This window comes from Sparus aurata, chromosome 2, assembly GCF_900880675.1.
Source record: "Sparus aurata chromosome 2, fSpaAur1.1, whole genome shotgun sequence".
Lineage (NCBI taxonomy): Eukaryota > Metazoa > Chordata > Actinopteri > Spariformes > Sparidae > Sparus > Sparus aurata.
In genome coordinates, this window is record NC_044188.1 from 20,988,121 (window position 1) to 21,010,033 (window position 21,913).

A 21,913-nucleotide genomic window follows, 5' to 3' on the forward strand; every position below is an offset into this window, starting at 1 on the left:
GTTTCTTTTTTAATTCATATATTTTTAATGCAGCAATTTAATTTTAGAAAGTAGCACAAAACACATGTAGATTAAACCATATCCGCTAAAAGACACTGGATTTGCCAATAAAAACAATTACGACATTGTATAAAATTTATCTGTTGCCTCTAAGGATGAGGGCTCGTCAGTCAGTTCTCTGCAGTGGTTGCACTCTGTGATCTACAATTTAATACCTCCAGGAGGATGACTGCATTTCTCTATGGCTTGAGCAGCTGAAGAACATGAAGCGTCTTCAAGGATTTAGATTTCAGGTCCATCTGATAAAAGTATCGTGATGGCAATTCTTCAATTTCTTAGGCACTTAGCTACAACTGAAATTATGAAATGCAAGTTATGTATCAGAGAATGTTACAAATAGATAATAAGTTTATATCAACACATTAATCTCTCATAAAAGCATACACAATATGGAAGAAAATAGTCATTATCCCAAAAAAATGCATGAACAAAGTACACATACTTCTCACTTTTATTACAGATGAATAACATAACAAATGTCAATCATAATATTTACAAAGACAACCAGACAAGAGCTATTTTCTGCTATGGACAACTGAACCTATACTGTTGGTCATTAGCTGAGGTAAGCCATGTAACCAGTCGAACTGTGGAAAACAAGGCTTATTTTGCTTTCCTTTGTCTGGGGGAAACAGACGTTCCAATTGACAACTGAAACAATAATGATCCATACAATCCATAGCCAGTCTGTAGTTCACAGCATGGGAGCTGTCACATCGTTAATTGCTGCTGACTGATGTAATTAGTGGCTGCTGATGCTGCTGTGGTGGAGAGAAGTCAGAGGGTCTGCGGTTTTCCGTGTAGCCATAGATTTTACGGAGGGCCACACGAGCCGCCTCTTCCTCAGCTGCAACGAGTGTCTCTCCTGGACCCTGAGCCAGAAGCTTCTTGTCGCTGAAACAGCACACAGTAAAAACAAAACACTTTAAACCATCAGGTCTGTTATGAATCATGCCAACATGTCAGCTCTGACTAAAAAAGAAATGTGTTGTTTGCAGTATTTCGGCCAACGGCATCCCCCAAAAGACCCACACCTGTATAAGCCCACAAAGTATAGTGGTAGGACAGTGCTGGCTCCAGCAGCCCTGATGAGGCGAGGCTCTGGCAGAGCAATGTTCCTCTTAGTAAGCTCCTCCACAAGTAGCCCCATAGGGTTGACAACCGTCCATATATCAAACAGGTCCTTCCCTATCAGCTGAGTGGCCAGGAAATCCTATGGAGAACGGGGGAGGTGAAGAAAAAGGAAAATGTGACACTTCTGTACAAACAATTGAGCCAACTGAAGAATCTTAAGGCAGATAAACAATAGTGACTTTGAAACATCACCAAGAACTCTGCAGCACGCTTCTTACCCTGAGGAAATATCCAGTTCGCTCTACTCCACTGCTCTTCTCCAGTGCTCCAATCACCGCCATGAATGTATGATGAATCACATCATCAGGAACAGGGCACTCTGCACTCATGGTTAAGTCTTCAACGCCAAGATTTCTCGCTACATGGGCGACAACTGTTAGACTGGTAAGGTGCCCTACTATACCCTCCACCCCCTCACTCGGCAGGCTCGGGAAGCTGGCCCTGCACCAGTCGGTCAGGAAGCTTTTGGTGAGAGCCGCTCCCGTTGAACTTAGCTGAATGTTATCTTTCAGAACAAGAGCGGCGGCCTCAGAGTCCACGCCTAACCCCCGTCTCCTCTCTTGCTCCGCCTGCAGGTAACAGGGATTGATGAAGGCTGTTTTCAGAAGCTCCAGGGAGAAGTTCTCGTGGAGGCGATTGCTGAAAGCCTGAACCTCGGCATGGTAATCCCAGTTAGGCAGTTGTGACCTGAAAGAAAGGCAAACATGGATTGAGTCCTGACTTTGTCTAAAACAAGATTTCAACTGTGTGCAGGGATTCCCCTACCATTGCCTTGGAGAAAAATAAACTACATACTCTATTGAGCCTATGTTATGTAGTGATTTATTCACGTTCAGAGACCTTTATTTTGAAATGACGAGTTTGATTATACTTGTTACTCCAGTTCACGGTAAGTCTTTACGCTGGTGTAAGTGCCATAAAAGCTTCATAACAACAGGTATCTTTAAAAAAAAAAACCTAAGATGGATGGACATCGACGCCAAACGTCTGTATTTCGGGCCAAAAATCTGCGTTTTTAACCTCCCCAAGGGGGCAGAGTTTTTAACGCCCCCTGAAGCATTTAACCTAGCGGAAAAACTGAGGTCTTACATACTAGTAAAAGAAATAATGGCACCAACTTCTGAAAAAGCTGTCTGAGGATGACTACAAAACGTTTTGGTTCAAAGTTACTATCATTGTAAAAAAAATGTTTGTTGATAAAGTGGGACGCAAACTGGGGCAAGAGATCCGGCCGGACTTTCCTCCACTTGTGCGAAGGAACCATGTTTGCTAGCTCAGCTCTGAAGTCCTCGTTAAAAACGGTGGAAATAGTAGCCACGCTCACGCAGCTACACAAGTCCGCACTATGTACGCCTGTAATATAACTACAATATTTTCTATAACAAGCCTACTCAATCGGCTACAATGAACAAACACACTGACATATATATAAAATGCATTAGTGGCCTTGAAGTGCTCTCTAGTGAGCTCTTGTGTTAGCTAACGTTAGCCTCACCGTGGCTTCGGCGGCGGAGGTCCTTCAAGCTTCAGCTTCTTCTCCATGAGGTATGTGTAGGCTCTCATCCATCGCTTCTTCTCTCTGACCTGTGTTACTGATATATTTCTGCAGACACGCTGACAATGAATGCCTAACGTTAGCGCCCCACGATTTAGTATGTACCCTGACGCCATGTCGTTCAGTGACAGCGGAGTGCAACGGCTAAAGCTGTCCGACACGGAACGAGAAACAACATCCGGCCAGCCAAGAACAGGTTCTGACGTGAGGAAAAAGCGTTGCCATGGAGACCAACATAAACGTTACCCGTCGTTAGTAAACGGACCGGACTGCAGAGTGACATTTACGGGACTACACGTCTTACAAACTGCCGGAAAACGCAAGAAAAATAACTTTACATAATATCTATTTCGCCTGCGTGTTAATTTGATATATTTTTGGCGATGTCCTCTGCTAAAATAGAGGAAACGACTGAAGATAATGTGGTACAGTCGACTCAAAAGGCAGGTGGAGACGCCGCCACTAACGTTACTTCTTCGGTCAAAGATGGAGTGGACGCCATGACAAAGGATGGAGCTCAAGAAAACAAGGAGAATATCAAAACTCTGCAAAGCCCACCTCGAGAGAAACAGGACAAACACTCAAGTCCAAGAATGACCAAGGGATTCCTGAAAGACCACTGCAAGCAGAACAAACTTTACATAACACCTTGTCTGAATGACGTACTGTACCTGCATTTCAAAGGTTTCTCCACCATCGAGAACTTAGAGGAGTACACAGGACTGAAGTGTCTCTGGCTGGAGAGCAACGGGCTTCAACGCATTGAGCACCTGGATGCTCAAACTGATCTGCGCTGCTTGTTCCTTCAGCAGAACCTCATCCGCAAGCTGGAGAACCTGGAACCTCTAAAAAAGCTCTGCTCCCTTAACGTCTCCAACAACTACATAACCATCATCGAGAGCATCTCCTGCCTTCCTGACCTGAGCACACTGCAGATCGCCCACAACAAGCTGAAGACCGTGAGGGACATAGAGCACCTGAGTCAGTGTCTGGCAATCAGCGTGCTGGACATGTCTCACAATCTGTTAGATGAACCCGAGATCCTGTCTGTACTTGAGGCTATGCCAGAGCTGCGAGTGCTAAACCTAATGGGAAATGAGGTGGTGAAGAAAATCCCATACTACAGGAAGACCATGATTGTGCGCCTCAAGCAGCTCACCTTCCTCGATGACCGCCCTGTGTTCCCCAAAGACAGGGCATGTGCAGAGGCTTGGGTGGTGGGAGGGCTGGAAGGGGAGCGTAAAGAGAGGGAGCAATGGGAGACACGAGAGAGGAGGAAAATACAAAACAGCTTGGACAGTATGGCGGAGATTAGAAAGAAAGCGCTGGAGAGACGACGCCTTCGAGAGCTTCAGGAGAAAGGTAAGATTTCAGCTATTAAAATCCTAGAGTAAATATGGTTTTGCATTTTTAACAGTACAATCTACTTCATTTCAGGGGTGACTGAGACTCCCTGTGAGGAAAACGACACCCAAATCTCAACTTCATCACAAGGAGAGAAGATCCAAGCCTTTGTCCAAGGCAGCCTGGATGCCCATGAAGAGCAACCAACACAGGCGCCCAATGAACATCAGCCAAACAGTGAACGTCTAGAAGCAGAACAGTCAGGTCGACAGAGAGAGCAGTTAGTTAAAGATGACCAGGACAAATCGGAGATAAAGCAGCTGATGATGGAAGAGGAGGAAGGGGTCGATTCAGAGAACTCATCCAAAGAGAAAGAAAGTATTATCGGAAAAGCAGAGGAAAAACAACAAAACCAGACACGTGGACTCCAGTTCATGAGAGATGAAGCCGAGAGAGAGCACAAGTCAGGAAAGAAACAGCCTTATCGGGTCGGGGAAGCTCCTCCTGAAGCAGACGAGGTTGTACGACTGGCACACGGTCCTGGACCACTGGTTACAGAGCTGGAGGATGAAGAGCAGCTGGAAACCATTGACCTTCCGCCACTTCGCTCGCTGCGTATCGATGACCTGCCCGATCTAGAGGACGTGGACACAGACGACTTCACAGCGATGTTCCCTTCTCAGCAAATGTTCACACCAAAAATAGAGGTCATATCAGGAGGTGACGATGAGGATCAACCTACTGGGAATCAGAGTGAGGGCATGCCGAACTTCAGTCCAGATGGGGATTCACTGTTCTTACTGAGTGACTGCGACGAACCAACTGAGGTCTCCAGCAAGTCTTCATCATTGGTGTATTCAGGCGATTGGGGCGCCCTTGAGCGATCCATTTTTGGACCAGTGGGGAAGTCAGAAACAATCGAAACCTCTTCTCCACCACGCTGCCTGATTGAGGAGCTGGAATGATGCGTTCAAGGTTTAGAGCATTTTTTGTCAGATTAAAGTCACAAAGTACATATTTTCACAGGACTCGACTTCAAGTCAAATATGTCTCACTGCTGACAAGCAATGGACTGTCTATTCGAGACCGTTAAATGCCCAAAGATTTAATAATAAAAAAAAAAAGTATATTTAGAAAAGTAATTCATTGTCAAGCATATTTGTGTTGAAGTATTTCAAAGCAATTTCGTCTATATGGTAAATTGTAACACTGTGTGAAAACAGACTGAATAAATCTTACTCCACCTGTAGTTTTCTTTCATGGTTTCTGTAGTGGCAATAATAGCTTCACACCTTCTTTTAGGATGACGCAAACATTAATGGTTAGATTATCACTATTTTGAATCTCTTGTGCACTAGCGAAACTGACTTAAGTACACCTCCAATGTATCTGAAGCAGGGGAGCCCAGATATTTTCCACATGGAGGGCCAAAGCTGAAACCTCATAGTGGACCATGAGCCATAAGCAAAAGCCATTGTATTATATTGTTAAGATGCAAAATGTTAATGTGCGGAAGCCCTGAGAGGCAGGTGAGAAAATAAATCAAATCCAGACATTAGCATAGCTAACTGAGCTTCCCCGTTTGTCTGGAGTATGAATATGACAGACGGCCAATCCTTACGTATTGCTCCTTTAACATATAGTAATACTAATTCACGAAAAAAATAAAACATTAACATGAGAAAGAAATTGTGGTTAAAAATGGCAAAGGAAAATGTGAGATATATGTTCCTATTTCAAATAACACAATTATAGTGTTGTGTGTATGTCAGTTAATGCATCAATAAAAACACAACACGCCATATGTATGGTTTTACTAAATTGTATTACATTTCCAAGTTCAAGTCACATATTTCTCTGTCGGCAATAAATATTCAACATGTTACATCTCAACACCGCACCTCCATTTACCTATATTGGTAAACTACGATATACTGTATCCCTGGTTGAGTTCCCCCCAAAGCTCTGAGTGACATGAATAAATATTTACAGCAAGTCATGCTTAGCATTGAGCAAGAAGATTTGTAGTAAAAACAAAAACGTGAGAAAAAAATGAGACAGGGTGAAATCAGAGTAAAAAAATAAAACTGTACATGTATTAAATAAACAAAATCATAGTATCAACCTTGTGGGCCACAGGCCTTGAACACGTGTCAAGGTCCTGAACACACAGGGACTGAGTGCAGCGAGTAGCTAACATTTGACACGTGGAATAGGGGACAGTGCGCTCGTCCTTCACGGTGACGGCAGCAACACAGGACGGCTCTAACGTCGCAACCACACCCAGGTGTTGACGAGCCAGAAAGCCACTGTGACGGAGTACAGGATCATCTCTCGCTTTGTTCGCTCCTTGTTCTCCTCCTCCAAATGTTGGAGTCTCCGGTTCAACTTGATGAGCTAGATGTAGATAATTAAAAACATGTTTTGTCAGTCACAGGCACATCACACTTAGCTCTCGCTCTAAAAGATGGAGGTAGTGTATTTATTAAGAACTAACCTGACGTCGCAGTGTTGTTGCGTCAACCACAGTCATGTCATCAGGTGCTCCGTCCAGTGTGGCATCAAATGTTGATAACGCGAGCCTGGAAAAGAGACACGACACTTTGAGCATTACATAAATCAAGTGAGTATGATTTAGCATATGTTGGATACAGCGTGCATCATCATTTTATGGATGATTTTAATGTTATATCTTGACTCGAAATGAGGATGGAAGGTAGGAAAGGATGAGGAAAAGGACAAAGGATCAGAATGAAGATAACCAGGTGAAGTTACCTGGATTCATGCAGGGGGTTGGAGCTCGAAGCTGACCCCCCTCGCAGTGATGGTTTGCTACAGAGGTGGGGAAAGACAGGGTTGGAAGAAGGGAAAAATAAGAGAGATAGAGCAACAAACACATGGCACAGTGTTGCAAACATGCACACAGACTGAACGTCCTTCGCATAGCTACATTTATTGGGTTGTTCCGGAAACCATCAGGCTAAGCATGTGGTCTTAAAAGAGACTTTATTCATTTCTTCTTCAAAAACAGTTCACAAAATTTGCAAGAAGTGATTTTCAAAAACCTTTCCCCTACAGGATGTGAGGCTTAGAGTGTGAAACAAAGTTGTGCCAATCAAACTTCTGAAGTGGGCAGAGTATGAATACACACTGGTGATATCTAAAGGTCCTTCTTTTTGCTTTCACCTTCCTCAGGGAGTTGAAAGTTGTTATCAGTTTTCCAGATACAACACATTTCCTTAAGGGGATCATTAACTTTTTTTCCCAACGTGAAACCTAAATCTAAAATGGCTGACAAGGCCTAGTACAACTTTTCACCTGAATAGCTCCTACAAGAATGAACTCTGCCTACCGAGGTCGAACTTTTGAGTAAAAGCACGGGTTAGACAGGCAAACAAGGCGAAATGGCTACATTAACATTTTGACTAATGCATGCTGTATTAATATTGTTATTGAATGTTACAAATAATCAGTTAGAAATGTTAATGCTATGCTTGAGCTTATCACAAAAACACTCCCAATATAGCTAAGGGCCAACAATATTTCAGAGATAGCACCCCCTCCCCATAAAAGCAGGGTGCTGTGAAGCAGAAATAAAAAGTAGATCTAACGAGGCTTTGAAGAAGTAAACACAACTGATGCAGCCTGTGTTGTCCTCTCTGACCAATATCTAGTAAGCCAAATTTTTTCAGAGCAAAAAATGACCGAATGATTGGGAGGTCACCTGCGAGGGTTCTCATCCATGACCTCCAGGACTTGCTGGTAAGCCCGACGTGTAGTGGACTGGATGAAAGATAGAACACCGCTAGCGCTGTACAGGTTGTGTTCTTCCTCAGTCACGGTGAGAGGGGGGCAAGGGTGGACAGTGGCTGGGGGGGACGGGGTCGCACTGTTCAGTGAACGCCATTAAGAGCAGCCAATTCGGAGGGAAAGGGAAGAAAAAAGACAAAGGAAGGAGGAAGGAGAGGGAGAGAAATAAGGAAAAGAAAGTGTCTTCGGTTCTACTGACTGTGTTAAAAACTGCAACCGAATGAAAGAGAACAAAGATAATGTTGCCAGAACAGCTGGAGATTTAACCTGCCAACTACTAATAGTGCTTTATAAGCATATAATACACTCAACAAACCACAGAAACAGAAGAGGAGATGTGAACTTAAAGAAGCAAATGAGCCAAATATTGGTAAGATTATAGTCACATGCCATGACTTAAAATAAAGCTGCAGAGCTGCATGTTGTTCAAGATCTGCCATTATTTAAAATAAGTAAAGCTCATCTAGATATTCTTGACATCTGAATAGCTTGCATTAATAATATCGAGCCTGCGTCAGAATTTTCCGTTAATGTTTTACAGTGACAGCGTTGCAGAAGAGAAGGAAGTGTTGCCTTCAATTGTGTTTATCGACTAAATGGCAATATTTGGCAATTTCAAAATCACAACACATTTTTAAATCTTGAAAGGATCAAATCAAAACTGATTAGAACATGAAACGTTTAAATTCATGGTGTTAATGGATCAGTGTCAGCAACAAATAGAGCTGAATTTCCACACCAAAAACAGCAAACAACACCAGTGACACCAGACAACCAGCCACGTCACAAAGACAAAGGGACGGAAGCAATCATAAACTAAAAGACAGATTCATCATGCCGGTGCATGCATGTAGGTGATAAGATGGAGCTGGTAATAGGCCAACAATGGCATATCCACAGCAATACTCACGCGGAATCATTGTGGGTCAGCTGACTGTTATAACGAGCAGCCGCATTCTCACTGGCTGAGCGTTCCCGCCGTAATCGTCCTTGGGGCCGCAACTACAAAGAGTAAAGGCAATGGATTTATTCAGGTTATGGTTTACTGTAAGGAAATTATTTCAGTCTATAAGTAAATTTTATACCCTTAGTAACGGACAATTGATTGCTTTATCACTTACCACCTCCTCGCTGTCTGGAGCTGCTCGCTGCTCTTCTTCCAGGAAGTCCAGGGGCCGGTCATTGAGGGTGAGGACTCTGGGTGGAGTCTTCAGTGACAGGGTGTCTAGTGGTGTTGACTGGATTAGGTCCAGGTCTCTTGGTCTGGGGAACTGGGTGTCATTGCTGTCTCCTGACAAGGGAAAGTTTTGGAATGAGTGATTGATGCATTTTCTCCTTTTCTCAGATTATATAATACGCTGTGATTTTAAGGCTAAAGTTGACAGAGGACTTTTCTATTCACAGGTACTTGGCGTGATATTAATGCTGATTATTAAAAGGGATGGACAAAGTCCTGAGCCACTGATGGAGGCTTATCTTGTATCTGTGGCCATAACAAAGTTACTTAGTTTGATTACAGTCAGCTGACAGGTTTGTATGCAATAAAAGAAGTTGAATAGCATAGAAAACCCAGCCCCCGCATAGACAACAGTATACTGACCTGAAATCACAATTCTCTCTGGGACTTGCATTATGACACCCTGGTAGACATCCTGAGATCCTAAATTAGGGATTTCATGGGCTTGAGGAGCCACTTTGAGCATCTCAGGGATGCGCATCCTCTGACTGATCCCTTCAGTGTACTCCAGCTCGTACTGGATTCGGTTCATCTCCGCCATCTCTGCCGTGGGGGAAGGGAATGCTGCTGCGTTCATTTGGCTCTGTGGAATGATTTGTTCAGGAAAACAGAGCTGATTGTTAGTCACAGAAAGGTCACAAAGGTCAGAAAACAAGACAATATGACAGACAGGTGTGTTATGACCTTATCTCCTGTTGAACTTGGCAACACTACATGCCTACTGACCCATAATTCATCTGCAGCTACTACACAGTAGATCACAAAACAAAAACCTCTTCAGTCAACACCCAGGACAATATCGCTGAGGCTAAGGAGAAGCTGGGAGCAAGAAATGGAAAATTGCTCGTGACACAATCATATGACGATAACTTAGTGTCTTCTGACTTTGCAGACGAACACAAAGAGAGGCTACAGTTACTAGTTTGACTGGGTCAGATAGGAGCTGCTACAGCATTCACAGCATATGTATCTTCTTTAACACCAATGCTAACATAATGCTAATATCAACGATGCTTGAAGTAAAGCTAATACAGTACTTATTTGGTTAGCTACTGATCATAAACTAACATTCCCCCGTGTTTGCAGTTATTAGTAACATGCTGCTGTTTAGCTGGGTGGTTTGAGTCTCCCAACAAAATCCTGAAGCTAATGTCAAATGAGGTTAGACAGCTAACTAGACAACACATTTGCGCCATTTCAAGCTAGCGCGTTAGTTTCGGTTTCTTACCGTTTGGTTTGATGCCAAAGATAGCTACTTATCCGAAGAATAATTATTAAATCCTGAAGGAAATAAAAACGTATATATAAATGCACCGAATGGTCCGGTCAAATGTACGTATTGCAGATGGTGAAGCTGTCAAACATCTCCTTGTGTTGCTACGAGAGAGGAGCCTCCTCTCTTCTTCCTCTAACTCTCCAAACAGGAAGTACGAAAGCTCGGGAGGAAGTAACGTCACATGCACCAAGCGCTGAAATTAAAAATAAAAAACTATTTTCGATACGTTTGTGACTTTGCTTACATTTCAAGTAATCTAATTAATTTTGTTATTTAAATAGGTTAGATATTTTCATTTATTTAGTTTATTTTTCAAAGCTCATTTTGTCTATATCATATTTTATATTGCTCTTTTTTAAAGCTCTTTTTATTTGGACAATGCATCTGTTTTTGTACTTAAGCTGCTGTTACACTTTAATTTACCTGAGCGGAATTAAGGAATTAATACATATTTAATGAAAAATATTAGCACACAAAATTTCACCACGTAAATCATGCAAGTTGAATATTTATTAATTCATATAGGCTATGGTAAAATCACGTCCTATCCTGTCCAGAGACGAGCTATACCTCTCGGCCCGCATTAAACACAAAGGTGTTTCTTCTATGTCTATAGTACGTAATTCATTGTCGTTTCCATTGTATGGTTGAGCAGAATTTCTCAGAACTAAGAGAAACCCTTTAGCGAGGATTTCCTTTTAGATGACACGGAACATTTGATCGCATCATGTGTTCGCGCACAGGTCAATGTCGCGGGGGGTTTGGGGAGGTGGCCCCCTCAGTGACTGTGGGTGGTGCATTCACCAGGAGCCATTCAAATGCTGCGATTGACATGAGACAAGTCGTCCCCCCGCAAGACCAGTGAGTAAACGGGAAATCACGTCTGGATCTGGGGGGAGATATCAATGCAAGACAAACACCAACTTCTGAGTCATGTCCTCCAGCGGACTTAACATAACTGCCAGGATGCTCTTCATCTGATGGACACAGAGGCTGCGCCGATTCACTGCTTCTCTCCGTGTGTGTGGAACTGGCTGAAATAATGTTCCCGGATATTTTGTGTGTGATATTATTCAGCACCATGCACGTCGCATCATCCTTGGAGCTGCAGCCTGGCATGTAAGTGACGCTTTTTCGTTTTCCAAAGTTTTTTTAGTTTGAACTTTAGTTTTGATTTTACTGAATACTCAGCTGGATGAGAAAAGTTTTACTTTTACATGCTTTGACATGAGAGAGAAGCAGCGTGTCGCAGCCTTGCAAAACAGAAAGTCAGAAACAGTTTTATTTTCTGTAAATGATTTAACTGTTGCTTTTGTCCGTATTTCTATTACAGTTCAATCTGTTCAGTGTCCACTAGGAGTCGCTCTTTCAGGTCCCCTATGAGGATGGATGTGTTTAATAGCACTGCTATAACGTGCTTCTGCATAATAGCGTTCACTTGCATGTGTTATTTCTTTTGTGGCACTGCACTCTACCAGAGGTTTCTGAATTTAAATAGCCTGTCTTGACATGAGTGAGGGAATCGTTTTCATTACCGGAGAAGGCGAATACTTCCTCTAATAAACTTCAGGCTGCTCTGTATTGAAGCCAGATGTTTATGGAGGACACCTCTGGATAGTTTAGGGTACCTGCACTGACAACACAGACTGTCTAGGACTGTGGACTGTGTCTTTGCCAAACCTCTGTTGCTGCTGTGTAATGATCATACACACTTCAATGCGTGCATGCACACACGTGACCATGCAAACAACTCTGGAGAGTAAGAAACTTAATTTCCTGTGGAATTTCTTCAGTTATTTATTGCCTGTAGGCAGTGTCTAAACCATGTGCTGTTTTTTTTTTTTTTTTTTTTTTTTTTTTAATTTGGACCTTAATTAAGCATACTGCACCGATCAGGAAGCTGTAATTGTTTGACAGTGTGCGATGAGCTGATGTTAATCCAACTGAGCATGTGAAAGGTCCTGTCTGTTGGAGCGCATGCATGGGAAGATCTATAGACCTTCTCTGAAATCAATCAAGCAATTAAACATTATATGTAGCAATGAAAAATAGGCACTCAACAATGTATTTATTGCTGTTTTTTTTTTTTTTTTATCTCTGAACTAATGTTTTGTGATGCATCTCTCCATTATTATTCTGTGTGTTATCCACTCACAGGCCAAATGTTTGTGCTGACCAGGAGATGTCCATGCTGGGGGGGCGTCAGCCTTGTGTCCAGGCTTTTACCCGCATGGTTAAGGTGTGGAAACAGGGCTGCACCAGCCACAGATGGTGTATGGGCTACGAGAGAAGGTAAAAGCAACAAATACGCACACTGCACATACACTATGTCAATTAGCATTACTATTCCATGAAGACGTCTCATTCATAAGCACAGTCATGATGTCATGATGGAGTCTTTTACACATTGATCCAATGCAGAGTCTGAGCTCTTCTGATCAAGAGACACTTTTATAAGCTCTACTGGAATGACTTTGGAGGGAAAACCTCTCCCCCTCTTTGACTGCTCAGTTGAACTGGAGATCACAGACTTGAAGTCATTTTAGTAAGACACACTGGTCTCTTTCTAAAAATGCCTGCTAACACCACACATATAATCAACCTATTGAGGTCATTTTGAGCTTTATGAGTAAGGTCCTGATACCTATAAACATTTGCAGTGGTGGACTGAGGATGTTTCAGTCCAATCCAATCCACTTTATTTATATAGCACGATTTTAACAAACACAAGTTTTCCAAAGTGCTGCACAAAAAGATAAAACAGAGATAAAAAAATATGCATGTATACACATAAAATCAACATAGGCAGGGGTGAAAAAAGGGCACTTGAAGGGCACCGTAGAGGGAAATTTATCATCCTATGTTTTCTCTACCATAGGGGCGTCTGAGAAGGCAGGTTTGGTGCGTGTTTTGAAGAATGAATGAATATGAATGAATCTTTGAAAAGGAACTTCCTGAAAATCCTCTGATGTGACTCGAACAGAATTTCTCCTCCTCAGGACAGCATACTACACATCTTACAAACAAGTGTACAGCATGGACTTTCACATAGTCTATAAGTGCTGCCCTGGCTGGACTCGGATGGGTGAAGAGGTGGGATGTCTGCACAGTGAGTAACATCATTTTACATCTCATAGGACTAGTTTTGAAGCTGTTGTATCAGTTTGATACTTAATGCAATATTTTGGCTGAAGCCATGTCGAGTACATACATCAGCAGCCTTATGGTTGGTATGTGGCATCTGCAGGGCTGTGCAGCGGCAACACATGTTTCAACGGAGGCCAGTGTGCGGAGACCGGAGACCAGATATGTCAGTGTCCGCTGGGCTTCAAAGGGACGCGCTGCCAGTATGGTGAGTTTTCTTTCCCAGCTGATAGAAAAGGGGTTTTGTTGATGTTTATAAACCTTCATACTCCATTCCTTTGCAATAAAGGAGTCTGTGTACAGCAATAAGCTGAGTGCAGCTTCGTGAGGCAGTGAACTGACTTACATCTTCGGAGGACAACATGTTGTTAAAGCTTTAATAGGCCAGGCTCAGGCCTTATGCTTTCACTTTGCACAAGCTGAATGAGCCTGTAGTGAAGCTGTGATTGGATGAGGCTGCTCCGTGGGGGTCTCTGGGTAGTTAAAGGTAGAAGAAGTGCTCTCTGGGAGGAATGGTTTCCTTTGAAGGCTACAGCCTGGAGTGCTGTGGCTAACTGAGCTCAGCCTCCACTCTATAAAAACTGCATGTTAATGAGGGTATATTCACTTCTGGTTTCATATGATTTCATTAGAGAGGAGAAGGATAGAACAAATGTTGTCACATATGACAACATTCCAGGAATGGATTAGTTAGGAAATACACATATTCATGCTCTGATAAGACGAGGAGATCAATACCACTCTCACATATGAGCGGCAAATATGAAGCTACAGTCCACAGTTGCTTAGCTTAGTTTAGCATGAAGACTGAAACCAGGAGGAAACAGGTATCCTGGATCTGTCAAATGGCAACAAAATCCAAACTTCACAGTATATTTTGTTTGTTGTTCAAAAAATTGGATATTTTACTTCTTTACTGGCCATGTTGTGGACTGTTTCTTTGCCAGGAGCAAAAACTTCCACTGGTTTCCTGGTAGCTGCTCACAGGATTAAACAAATGAGATATAGGAAGTTGATTAGTCATCTTTAGAGTTACTAAATTAATTGCCAACTATTTTGATAACTGATTTTCTGTGAGAAAAAAAAAAAAACTGTCAAAATTCTTTAATTTCAGCTTCTTGAATGTGAATATTTTCTGGTCTCTTTACTCTCACGACAGGAAACCGATCTTTGGGTTGTGGGTAAAGGAAGACATTTCAGGATGTCATTTAGGGCTTTGGAGTTCATTTTTTCTTTTTATATTATATATTTTATCACCAAACAACCAGTAAATGAATGAAGAAAATGATCATTGGAGTAATTAATCCCCTTGGAGACATTGGAGGTGCTGGTCGGTAGATTTTGTTACACCTTTGGAAAAAAACCTGGTTCCAGTCTCTGGGCCATGCTAAGCTAACTGCCTGCTGCTTGAATAATAACTTTACTGTATGGAAAACAAAGTGGTATCAGTGCTCTTATCTAAGGCTCTGCTAGAATTTGTAATCCAAATGATCCTCAAATGATTTGCATATTATCACAGGTAATTTTTTTCACCCCTGCCCTTCAAACATCCAGAGTCCGCCATCTTAATATCATCATATCAGTTATTATTACTTACAACACTGTACTTGAAAACATGAAACTGTACTAATGTGGAAAAAATAAATCTTACAAACTGTTGAAGAATTCGAGGTCACAAACAAAAAAAAAAAAGGTTCCTGGTGAACTCTCACAGTGAGCAGTAAACAAAACCTGATTGTCCCTCTTGTCTCTGAGCGTTGTCTCGTTACCCTCAGCGTCTGTTCTCTCTTCTGACCAAACCCCTCCGCTCGGCTATGTCAACACACAAACAGGAGGATGGCTGTTACTGTTCTGGAAGTGTCCCGTCGAGACAGAATGGTGAACGGGGCACAGTTGGTTCCTGCTCCCCACATGCTTGCAAACACACACACATACACAAACACATGCGCACACACACTGCAGAGTTTTTCCTGTTTGATTGACTTGACTTTCCCAGGAGGAAGGGCCTGCCTGCCAGGGCCTTGAAACAGCTCCTCCTCGTGCTCAGACATTTCACAGGAACGTGTCATTGTTTGTTAGAGGTAGCTCTCCCGTGCGTTTGTGTTGACACGGGCTCTTTGTTTTTCACACAGCGGAGTGACAGATAGGTATTCTTATTAGATCTAATCAGAACTTCTCTTTCTCTCGCGCACATCCCGTGCTTCAGACTCATCTTGCTCCTCTCTTTTTGTAAAACGTTTTTCCTTCTCTCAGCTCTCTAGACAGATTTATCCTCACTCCTCTGCCAGAGTCATTATACAGGGAGAGAGTCAGCCAAGTTCCTGTGCTCAGCCAGGTTCCTTCACTGAAACTCTGCTATGTGCATAGACATATACCCCAATAATCCTGTGCTGAAGGAGTTTGAGATAAGCTATTTAGACCTTTTTAGCTAAATTGTCTCCCCCAAAGAGGAACAAAATATTTTAAGAAATACAGTTTTAGAATCCTTTTGAAAATCTTGAAGGTATTACTTCTAGAACTGTAAGTTTAGACTACTATCATAGTGTTTTTGACCATGAACTGCATCCCATAAAGGAAGACAACACAAGTGTGACTTGTTTCCATGTAGGTGAAGATGGCGATGACGTTGTCACAGTTAAAACTCACTGGAAAGCAGATCCAGGGTGATCCAAAAACAAACCCGGCTACATCAGTAGTATTAAACTTTATGACAAATCTATGATCCATTGATAACGGGAGGGGGGCAGCAAAATGATTTGTTATTATAAGATATTTAATGTAACGTTTCTGCATTAAAATGTGAAAGTGACTACAAAAATAGCGCATAAGACCCCCCGTCTGTGAACATTTCTGCCTCGGTAACGAAAAATAGCTTTTCATCAGCGATTGTTCAACGATGAAGACAACAACTCCCATGATTCCACGCCACTTCATGACATCATCAAACTACACCTTATGCTTTCTTTATTTTGATTGCGAGACAGAAAGTAGCAAAAATTACATGCGTACTGTGATTTTAAGGCTTCTTACTTTGAAATAATGCTAACTGACAACATTACACATAAAGTCTTAACATATATAGTAAATTGACCAATGGGCCATTCACAAATCCTTGATTTATTCCTTGATGGACACATGCTCTGTGTGTGTGTGTGTACAGTGAATATCAGGCATGTAATGTACATTCCAGCAGCACATAATTACCATGAGAGACTGAAACCACAGCTCGACCTGTGGACCTGGATAACTGTATGTGCACACCCAGTTTCACCAGGGAATCCTCTTTATTATTAGATTTGCGTTGTGAGCTTTAGCATTCCACACTGACGGACTTATTACTGTCCTGTATGTGATTCATGTATGATGGAGGAAAAGCAGATACGGTAGAGAGAGGCAGGAATGTTGACCTCCGCAGATTTATCTAAAGGCAGCTGGACTGGATGTTTGGTCATGAAGATGTTTCACAAGGCTCCATCAGATTTATTATATGGCGTTTCCTGCGTGTTCTCCTCCTGTCCCATGTGGCCTTAATCCTACTGCATGTAATGTCTATAGTTTTGTGGCGTGTAAGTGTCCGTCTTTCTGTCTGTTTTCTGCCCTGTCTGATTGATTTCCTGGGTGTTGGTCCAGTTGTACAGCTTTCATTTTGTATATCATATGCTGCGTAAGGCTTCCTGAAGCCTGTGGTATAGATTAATCTGTCTTTTTTTCAACATTTCTGTGAGAGAATTACTTTATTTCATTCAATGCTGTTGTATTGTATTTGTATATGTTTTCCTTTGGTTTATCCCTCCAGGCAAGCATAGGTCAAAGGCCAGTGCTTGTTCTTGCTCAGATGCTTTTCAGACTTTTCCATATGTGGATGTTTCAGTGTACAGGTGTGCTTGTGCCCTTTTGAGTGTGTGTGTTGACACAACGAATGTAATAGATTTTAACAATGGATCACATGACCGCTTGCATGTGAAGGAGGTTGCACCTAGTGATGAGCCCTTAGAGAATTTTGGTTCTGGCTCATTCCTTACTGTTTTGGTTCACTCTCACTGCTGTCACCCCAACAGGCAGCTGTTTTCAGCAATAAAAGAAATCCACTGTGCTCTACCTACACAGGACCAATGGCCAATAGTAGGTAGACATAGTGGCGCAATTAGCAGCTATAGCGGCAGATATTGATATCAGGAGTTGGTAAAGCACAAATAAAAAAGAAAATTGCAAAATTAGAGTGAATGTTGGAAATTCATTAGGCAGATGAACAGACCCCCAGTGCTCCAAGCTCCCAGTGCTGGCAGAGTCAGCTAACTGCACAGCTACCTGAACTGACTACCTGAGCTTAACACTAACTGCAGGTAGCTGTTGCTCTGGTGACAGGCTGCCCCCTATTGGTTTGGAGCACAAATTTGACAGGTGACCAATATTCACAAATTGCACCTTTAACTTAAATAATCATCAGAAATTAAGGAAACAACAGTGTTGATATTATGTCAAAGGTGTCTATGCATTGTGTTGCAGTGGTGCCTTCTGAAGTTAGCATGCTAACCGGTTAGCCCTATGCTAACGTCATCCTGTATGATAGCGACGCTCAGGTAGAGTCAGATAATATGAACCAAGCTGCAATGGCGACTGAGCTAACTGACTAACAGCAGCTGCAGTTAGCAGTCATTCTGGTTTTGTGCTGCCACTCATTTGGATGGGGGATGTTCAGTTGTTGCACACTGCATCTTTAAAAGTTGATAATGTCTGTGTTTTTGTTTACGTTTCTTTTTTCTGCTGCCCCCAAGTTGCCAAAAACTGCGGGTATTTTGCAAGTATATGTAAATATTTATGTCCTCTTGAGGTCCAGGCTTTGGATCAGTATAGAGTATGTGTGGCAAAGAATCACTCAACATCAGCATCAACACTTTTGGTGCCTCAGATTCCAGATAGATCATAAGGATGAAGGATGCGAGGGGCTGCCGCAGAGACAACATATCAGCATGGCCTTTTCAGCACAATTCACTCCAGCTTCACTTCACTAGAAGGAGAATACACACTGAGAGCAGTGTTTAAAGAACAGCCTGGCTCTGGTAATAGTTCAAGCGAGAATCAGCGCTCTGCTGCCTCTCCCTTCTTTTCACCACTCATCACGGATTGGCCTCTTGAACGTTACTCTCTTTGGTATTCTTGCCAAGTTGCGGTGGTAGAGCCCACTGCGTGTTTTGGGGGTCGACCGCCAGCCACCTGCTTCCAATCTCTAATATGAGACAGAAGGCACCGTCTATGGAAATGTGTGTCAGCCACTGACACCAAGGCCGTGGTGTTGACAGTGTGAGGTAATAAACAGCCTGGACACAGCCCAAGCATGTGCTGAGACACTGGAGCCTGCTCTGTAATAGTTGCATTTACTCCTTGTGAATGCCACTCTGTCTCACTCTATCAAGCCTTAGATTAGGCTTCGCTTTGGTTAAATTGGTGCATGGGTCTGCATGATATCAAGAGAGCGCAGGCACGTAATGGTGTGAAGACAGAAACCACCTGGTCCTCGCTAAAGGAGACTGGCTGTTTTGAGAGCACTTTATAGAAAAGCGATTATGGACAGTGCCTAAAGACTGGATCCTGTTTTACAGGAAGCTAGGTAATGAGACAGCAAACGACGTCGGCAGATATTGGACATTTTCTTGCATTCACGATAAGAGAGGGGAGTTCAGTTTGTGATGCAACGATATTGACTACGAGGGAAATGTCTTGAAATGATTTACACACGTAGACACACCAGCAAAGAAAAACATGATTTATCGTTTAAGAAATTATCTTTACCAATAAAAGTACTGTGGACAGTAACACAACCATGTATTTGCTCTGGGGAGCTATGGAGATAGTTTTACAGTCGTTACCGTTAAATGTAAATCACAATTTCACACGTGGGAATTGTCTTTCTTCATATGAACTCGAGTATTTAATCCCCAGGACCTTGGGCTGTCTCCCATAGGCCCAGTTCTCACCTCAATCACTGAGCTCATGTCTGGTTCCCTGCCCTATTAAATAAAACACAATGTGTCTGTATGTGTACATGTATGTGCGCCTCTGGACATATGCTTATATGTTTGTACTGTTTTGGGTGTCTACTTGAAGATATTTACATGTTTTAATGTTCAAAGAACACATCATCTTTCTCAAACTGTCCATACCTGCAGCCCCTCTATTCACCCTTCAAGGTTAAATAACGGTTTTTGAAAAGAAACTTACAAAATACGACGGCCCTCATATCCGACTGTGTCACAGTTCATAGTAGACTGAGAGATGGTCGGATATGTGGGATGGCCACATGGAGAGCGAGAGTCTACTTATACAGACTTTTTTCCATTAAGAGGGAGAGGGAGGGGAATAAAACACTGGTGAATAGAATGCTGACTCAGAGCTCCTGTTTTGAAAGTCCCCATGACCCAACTATTTTTATTTTCCTGTGAAGATAATGTCCTACAGGTGTTTTTTTCACATCTGCATTCATTACAGGGCCTCTACTGATGTGTCACCCTTCAAAGTCTCAGTGGAGATATCAATGCAAACCCCTTTTTCTCCTTTGTGCTCCATGCACAGCTATGTTATGCTATAACATTTCTCTTTTGCTGAAACTGGGAGTATGGCATCCGCTATTTTAGACGAAGTAAAAGTACTTTTACGATGTTTGCTCCCGAATCGTTTTTGAATGTGGCCTAAAAATTATCTGTACCTTGGGAAAACTCTGGAAAAATGATCTGGTAATGTCCTCAGTTGTATTTTATAGATCTGATGTCCTTCATGAATCAGTCAGTTTTTTAATCCCGTCTCTTGCGCTGCTTCTCATATAAGCGGTTGTATCGCGCACGTCTGTGCGTACCTCACTGTTAGGCAGAGGGAAACGTCTGCCCTGTATTCTTTTTAGCAGTGTGGCTGCTCCTGCACTGAACCTTAACCAGAGTGTCTGTGAAAGAATTTGTCTTTCAAAATGGAAAGAAGCTATATTTTCTTTCAGATTTCTGGAAGTCATTAAGCCTGAAGATGCAGTCAAGTCAAAATCTCAAGGTGCAAGAAAACTCAGGAAACTGAGGAAAAAACGTGTCGTGTTTTTAAGTCGTGAAAAACATGCTGCCTCAGTAGCACCTCTGGTTGTTCTCACATCTTTAGGAAGTGTTATGTCTTCCACAGATCGGGCATGGTCCTTCCACCTAGAGTTAACTAACATACCACGCAAAGAGGTTATCCTCTCCCAGTCTTTCCGTGCAGTTAGTTCCTCTGCACAGCTCCAGATCAATTATAAGCGTCTCGTTTTGGCTCCTGAGTAACTCTTTAAGTATTTCTCTGGCAGTGAGACTAAAGGACACATTTGTAGGACTGTAAAAGCTCAAGGCTAAATCATTGTCAGCACACGAGGTGAGGACATAATCTGGTTTGCACCAAACTCTCTTGGTTTTAACACTGTTCAATCCCTAATGCTGGACCCAAACCTAAAGGTCCATTTAAGAGATTAAAGGGCTTGAATTGTGTCAAAAGTGTGCAGCAGACTGTGTTTCAAATTAAGATATGATGAGGACCATATGGTTGTAGTGACGGCAGGCCTTATTGTTTGTTTTGGTCTCGTTTCAAAGATTTACTTTAACCAAAATTTAGTCGCTAGAGCTGCTGCGCTGCTGACGATTTTGAGGTGTGGATGTCACGATGTTCTTTGTTTTCATAAAGAACTGCGGTGCAGACCTCTTGATTACCCCTGACAGGTTGGTCTTTGCTTTGGCTAGCAGCTCTCTCGTTGTGTTTATTAGAGGTTACTGCTAAGGTTCACTGAAAACTCTATTAACAATGTAAGCCTTCAGAGATGAACAGATCCCTTAAAAGCTGGCTGGTCTGGTGTAATATGAACTTAATCACTGAATAATCAGTACTCTTCTCCCTAGACATTATTCTTTGGAAATGTACATTCTAAGATATTACTTAAGGCAATGAATTAACAGAGTTAAAAGCAATTTCAGCTTCTGGCAGAATACATCAGACCTTCCAGTAACAGAGCCCTTATTTATGTGTTCACTTAATAAACTGGAATTAGAAAAACAATGGTCACCAAAGCACCAAAAAAAGCTTTTTTAATGTTTTCTCATTCATGTTAAGACGATTATCTGCCAAAGTTTTCCTCTGGAAAGGCCAGGTGGCTTATTGTTACAACCAAGGCATCTGTGATAAAAGTACAATAACATATTGTATTTTTTCCACATGCGATGTTAACCACAGCTGTTCTTCTATGAGAAATATTTTTTCTTTCATCGTGTGAAAGGAACCTGAGCGCTGTGGTCTTGTGACTGGACGAAAGCGGACCTGTCACATGCTCGGGATGAGGAGGTCTAAGATGCAA

The 21,913-nt window shown here is 42.3% G+C and overlaps 4 protein-coding genes across 8 annotated transcripts in view; 2 read left to right on the top strand and 2 right to left on the bottom strand.

The window, feature by feature from the left end:
- Window positions 1–493: 493 nt before the first annotated feature.
- On the bottom strand, window positions 494–2,934 carry mrpl44 (mitochondrial ribosomal protein L44). Its single transcript, XM_030407363.1, has 4 exons — window positions 2,690–2,934; window positions 1,413–1,881; window positions 1,095–1,273; window positions 494–954 (listed from the first exon to the last, which is right to left on the bottom strand). Exons 1-4 carry the CDS (start codon window positions 2,863–2,865, stop codon window positions 780–782), a joined length of 999 nt encoding a protein of 332 aa, XP_030263223.1. The 5' UTR covers window positions 2,866–2,934; the 3' UTR covers window positions 494–779.
- A 30-nt stretch (window positions 2,935–2,964) lies between these two features.
- On the top strand, window positions 2,965–5,342 carry dnaaf1 (dynein axonemal assembly factor 1). Its single transcript, XM_030407350.1, has 2 exons — window positions 2,965–4,111; window positions 4,187–5,342. Exons 1-2 carry the CDS (start codon window positions 3,133–3,135, stop codon window positions 5,056–5,058), a joined length of 1,851 nt encoding a protein of 616 aa, XP_030263210.1. The 5' UTR covers window positions 2,965–3,132; the 3' UTR covers window positions 5,059–5,342.
- A 557-nt stretch (window positions 5,343–5,899) lies between these two features.
- mffa (mitochondrial fission factor a) lies at window positions 5,900–10,581 on the bottom strand. 3 transcript variants are annotated; one of them, XM_030407528.1, is made up of 8 exons: window positions 10,369–10,581; window positions 9,504–9,723; window positions 9,025–9,194; window positions 8,814–8,905; window positions 7,818–7,982; window positions 6,869–6,925; window positions 6,591–6,675; window positions 5,900–6,490 (listed from the first exon to the last, which is right to left on the bottom strand). In XM_030407528.1, exons 2-8 carry the CDS (start codon window positions 9,715–9,717, stop codon window positions 6,359–6,361), a joined length of 915 nt encoding a protein of 304 aa, XP_030263388.1. In that variant the 5' UTR covers window positions 9,718–9,723; window positions 10,369–10,581; the 3' UTR covers window positions 5,900–6,358. The 3 variants fall into 3 exon arrangements, with proteins under 3 accessions (XP_030263388.1, XP_030263398.1, XP_030263406.1); XM_030407538.1 differs by lacking the exon at window positions 7,818–7,982; XM_030407546.1 differs by lacking the exons at window positions 6,869–6,925; window positions 7,818–7,982.
- A 690-nt stretch (window positions 10,582–11,271) lies between these two features.
- egfem1 (EGF-like and EMI domain containing 1) overlaps window positions 11,272–21,913 on the top strand; it is a 63,246-nt gene continuing 52,604 nt past the window's right edge. For all 3 annotated transcript variants that reach the window (XM_030438294.1, XM_030438302.1, XM_030438312.1), the window contains exons 1-4: window positions 11,272–11,535; window positions 12,574–12,708; window positions 13,416–13,525; window positions 13,664–13,768. In XM_030438294.1, coding sequence (XP_030294154.1) covers window positions 11,459–11,535; window positions 12,574–12,708; window positions 13,416–13,525; window positions 13,664–13,768 — 427 coding nt within the window. In that variant the 5' untranslated portion in view covers window positions 11,272–11,458. The remainder of the gene's footprint in view (window positions 11,536–12,573; window positions 12,709–13,415; window positions 13,526–13,663; window positions 13,769–21,913) is intronic.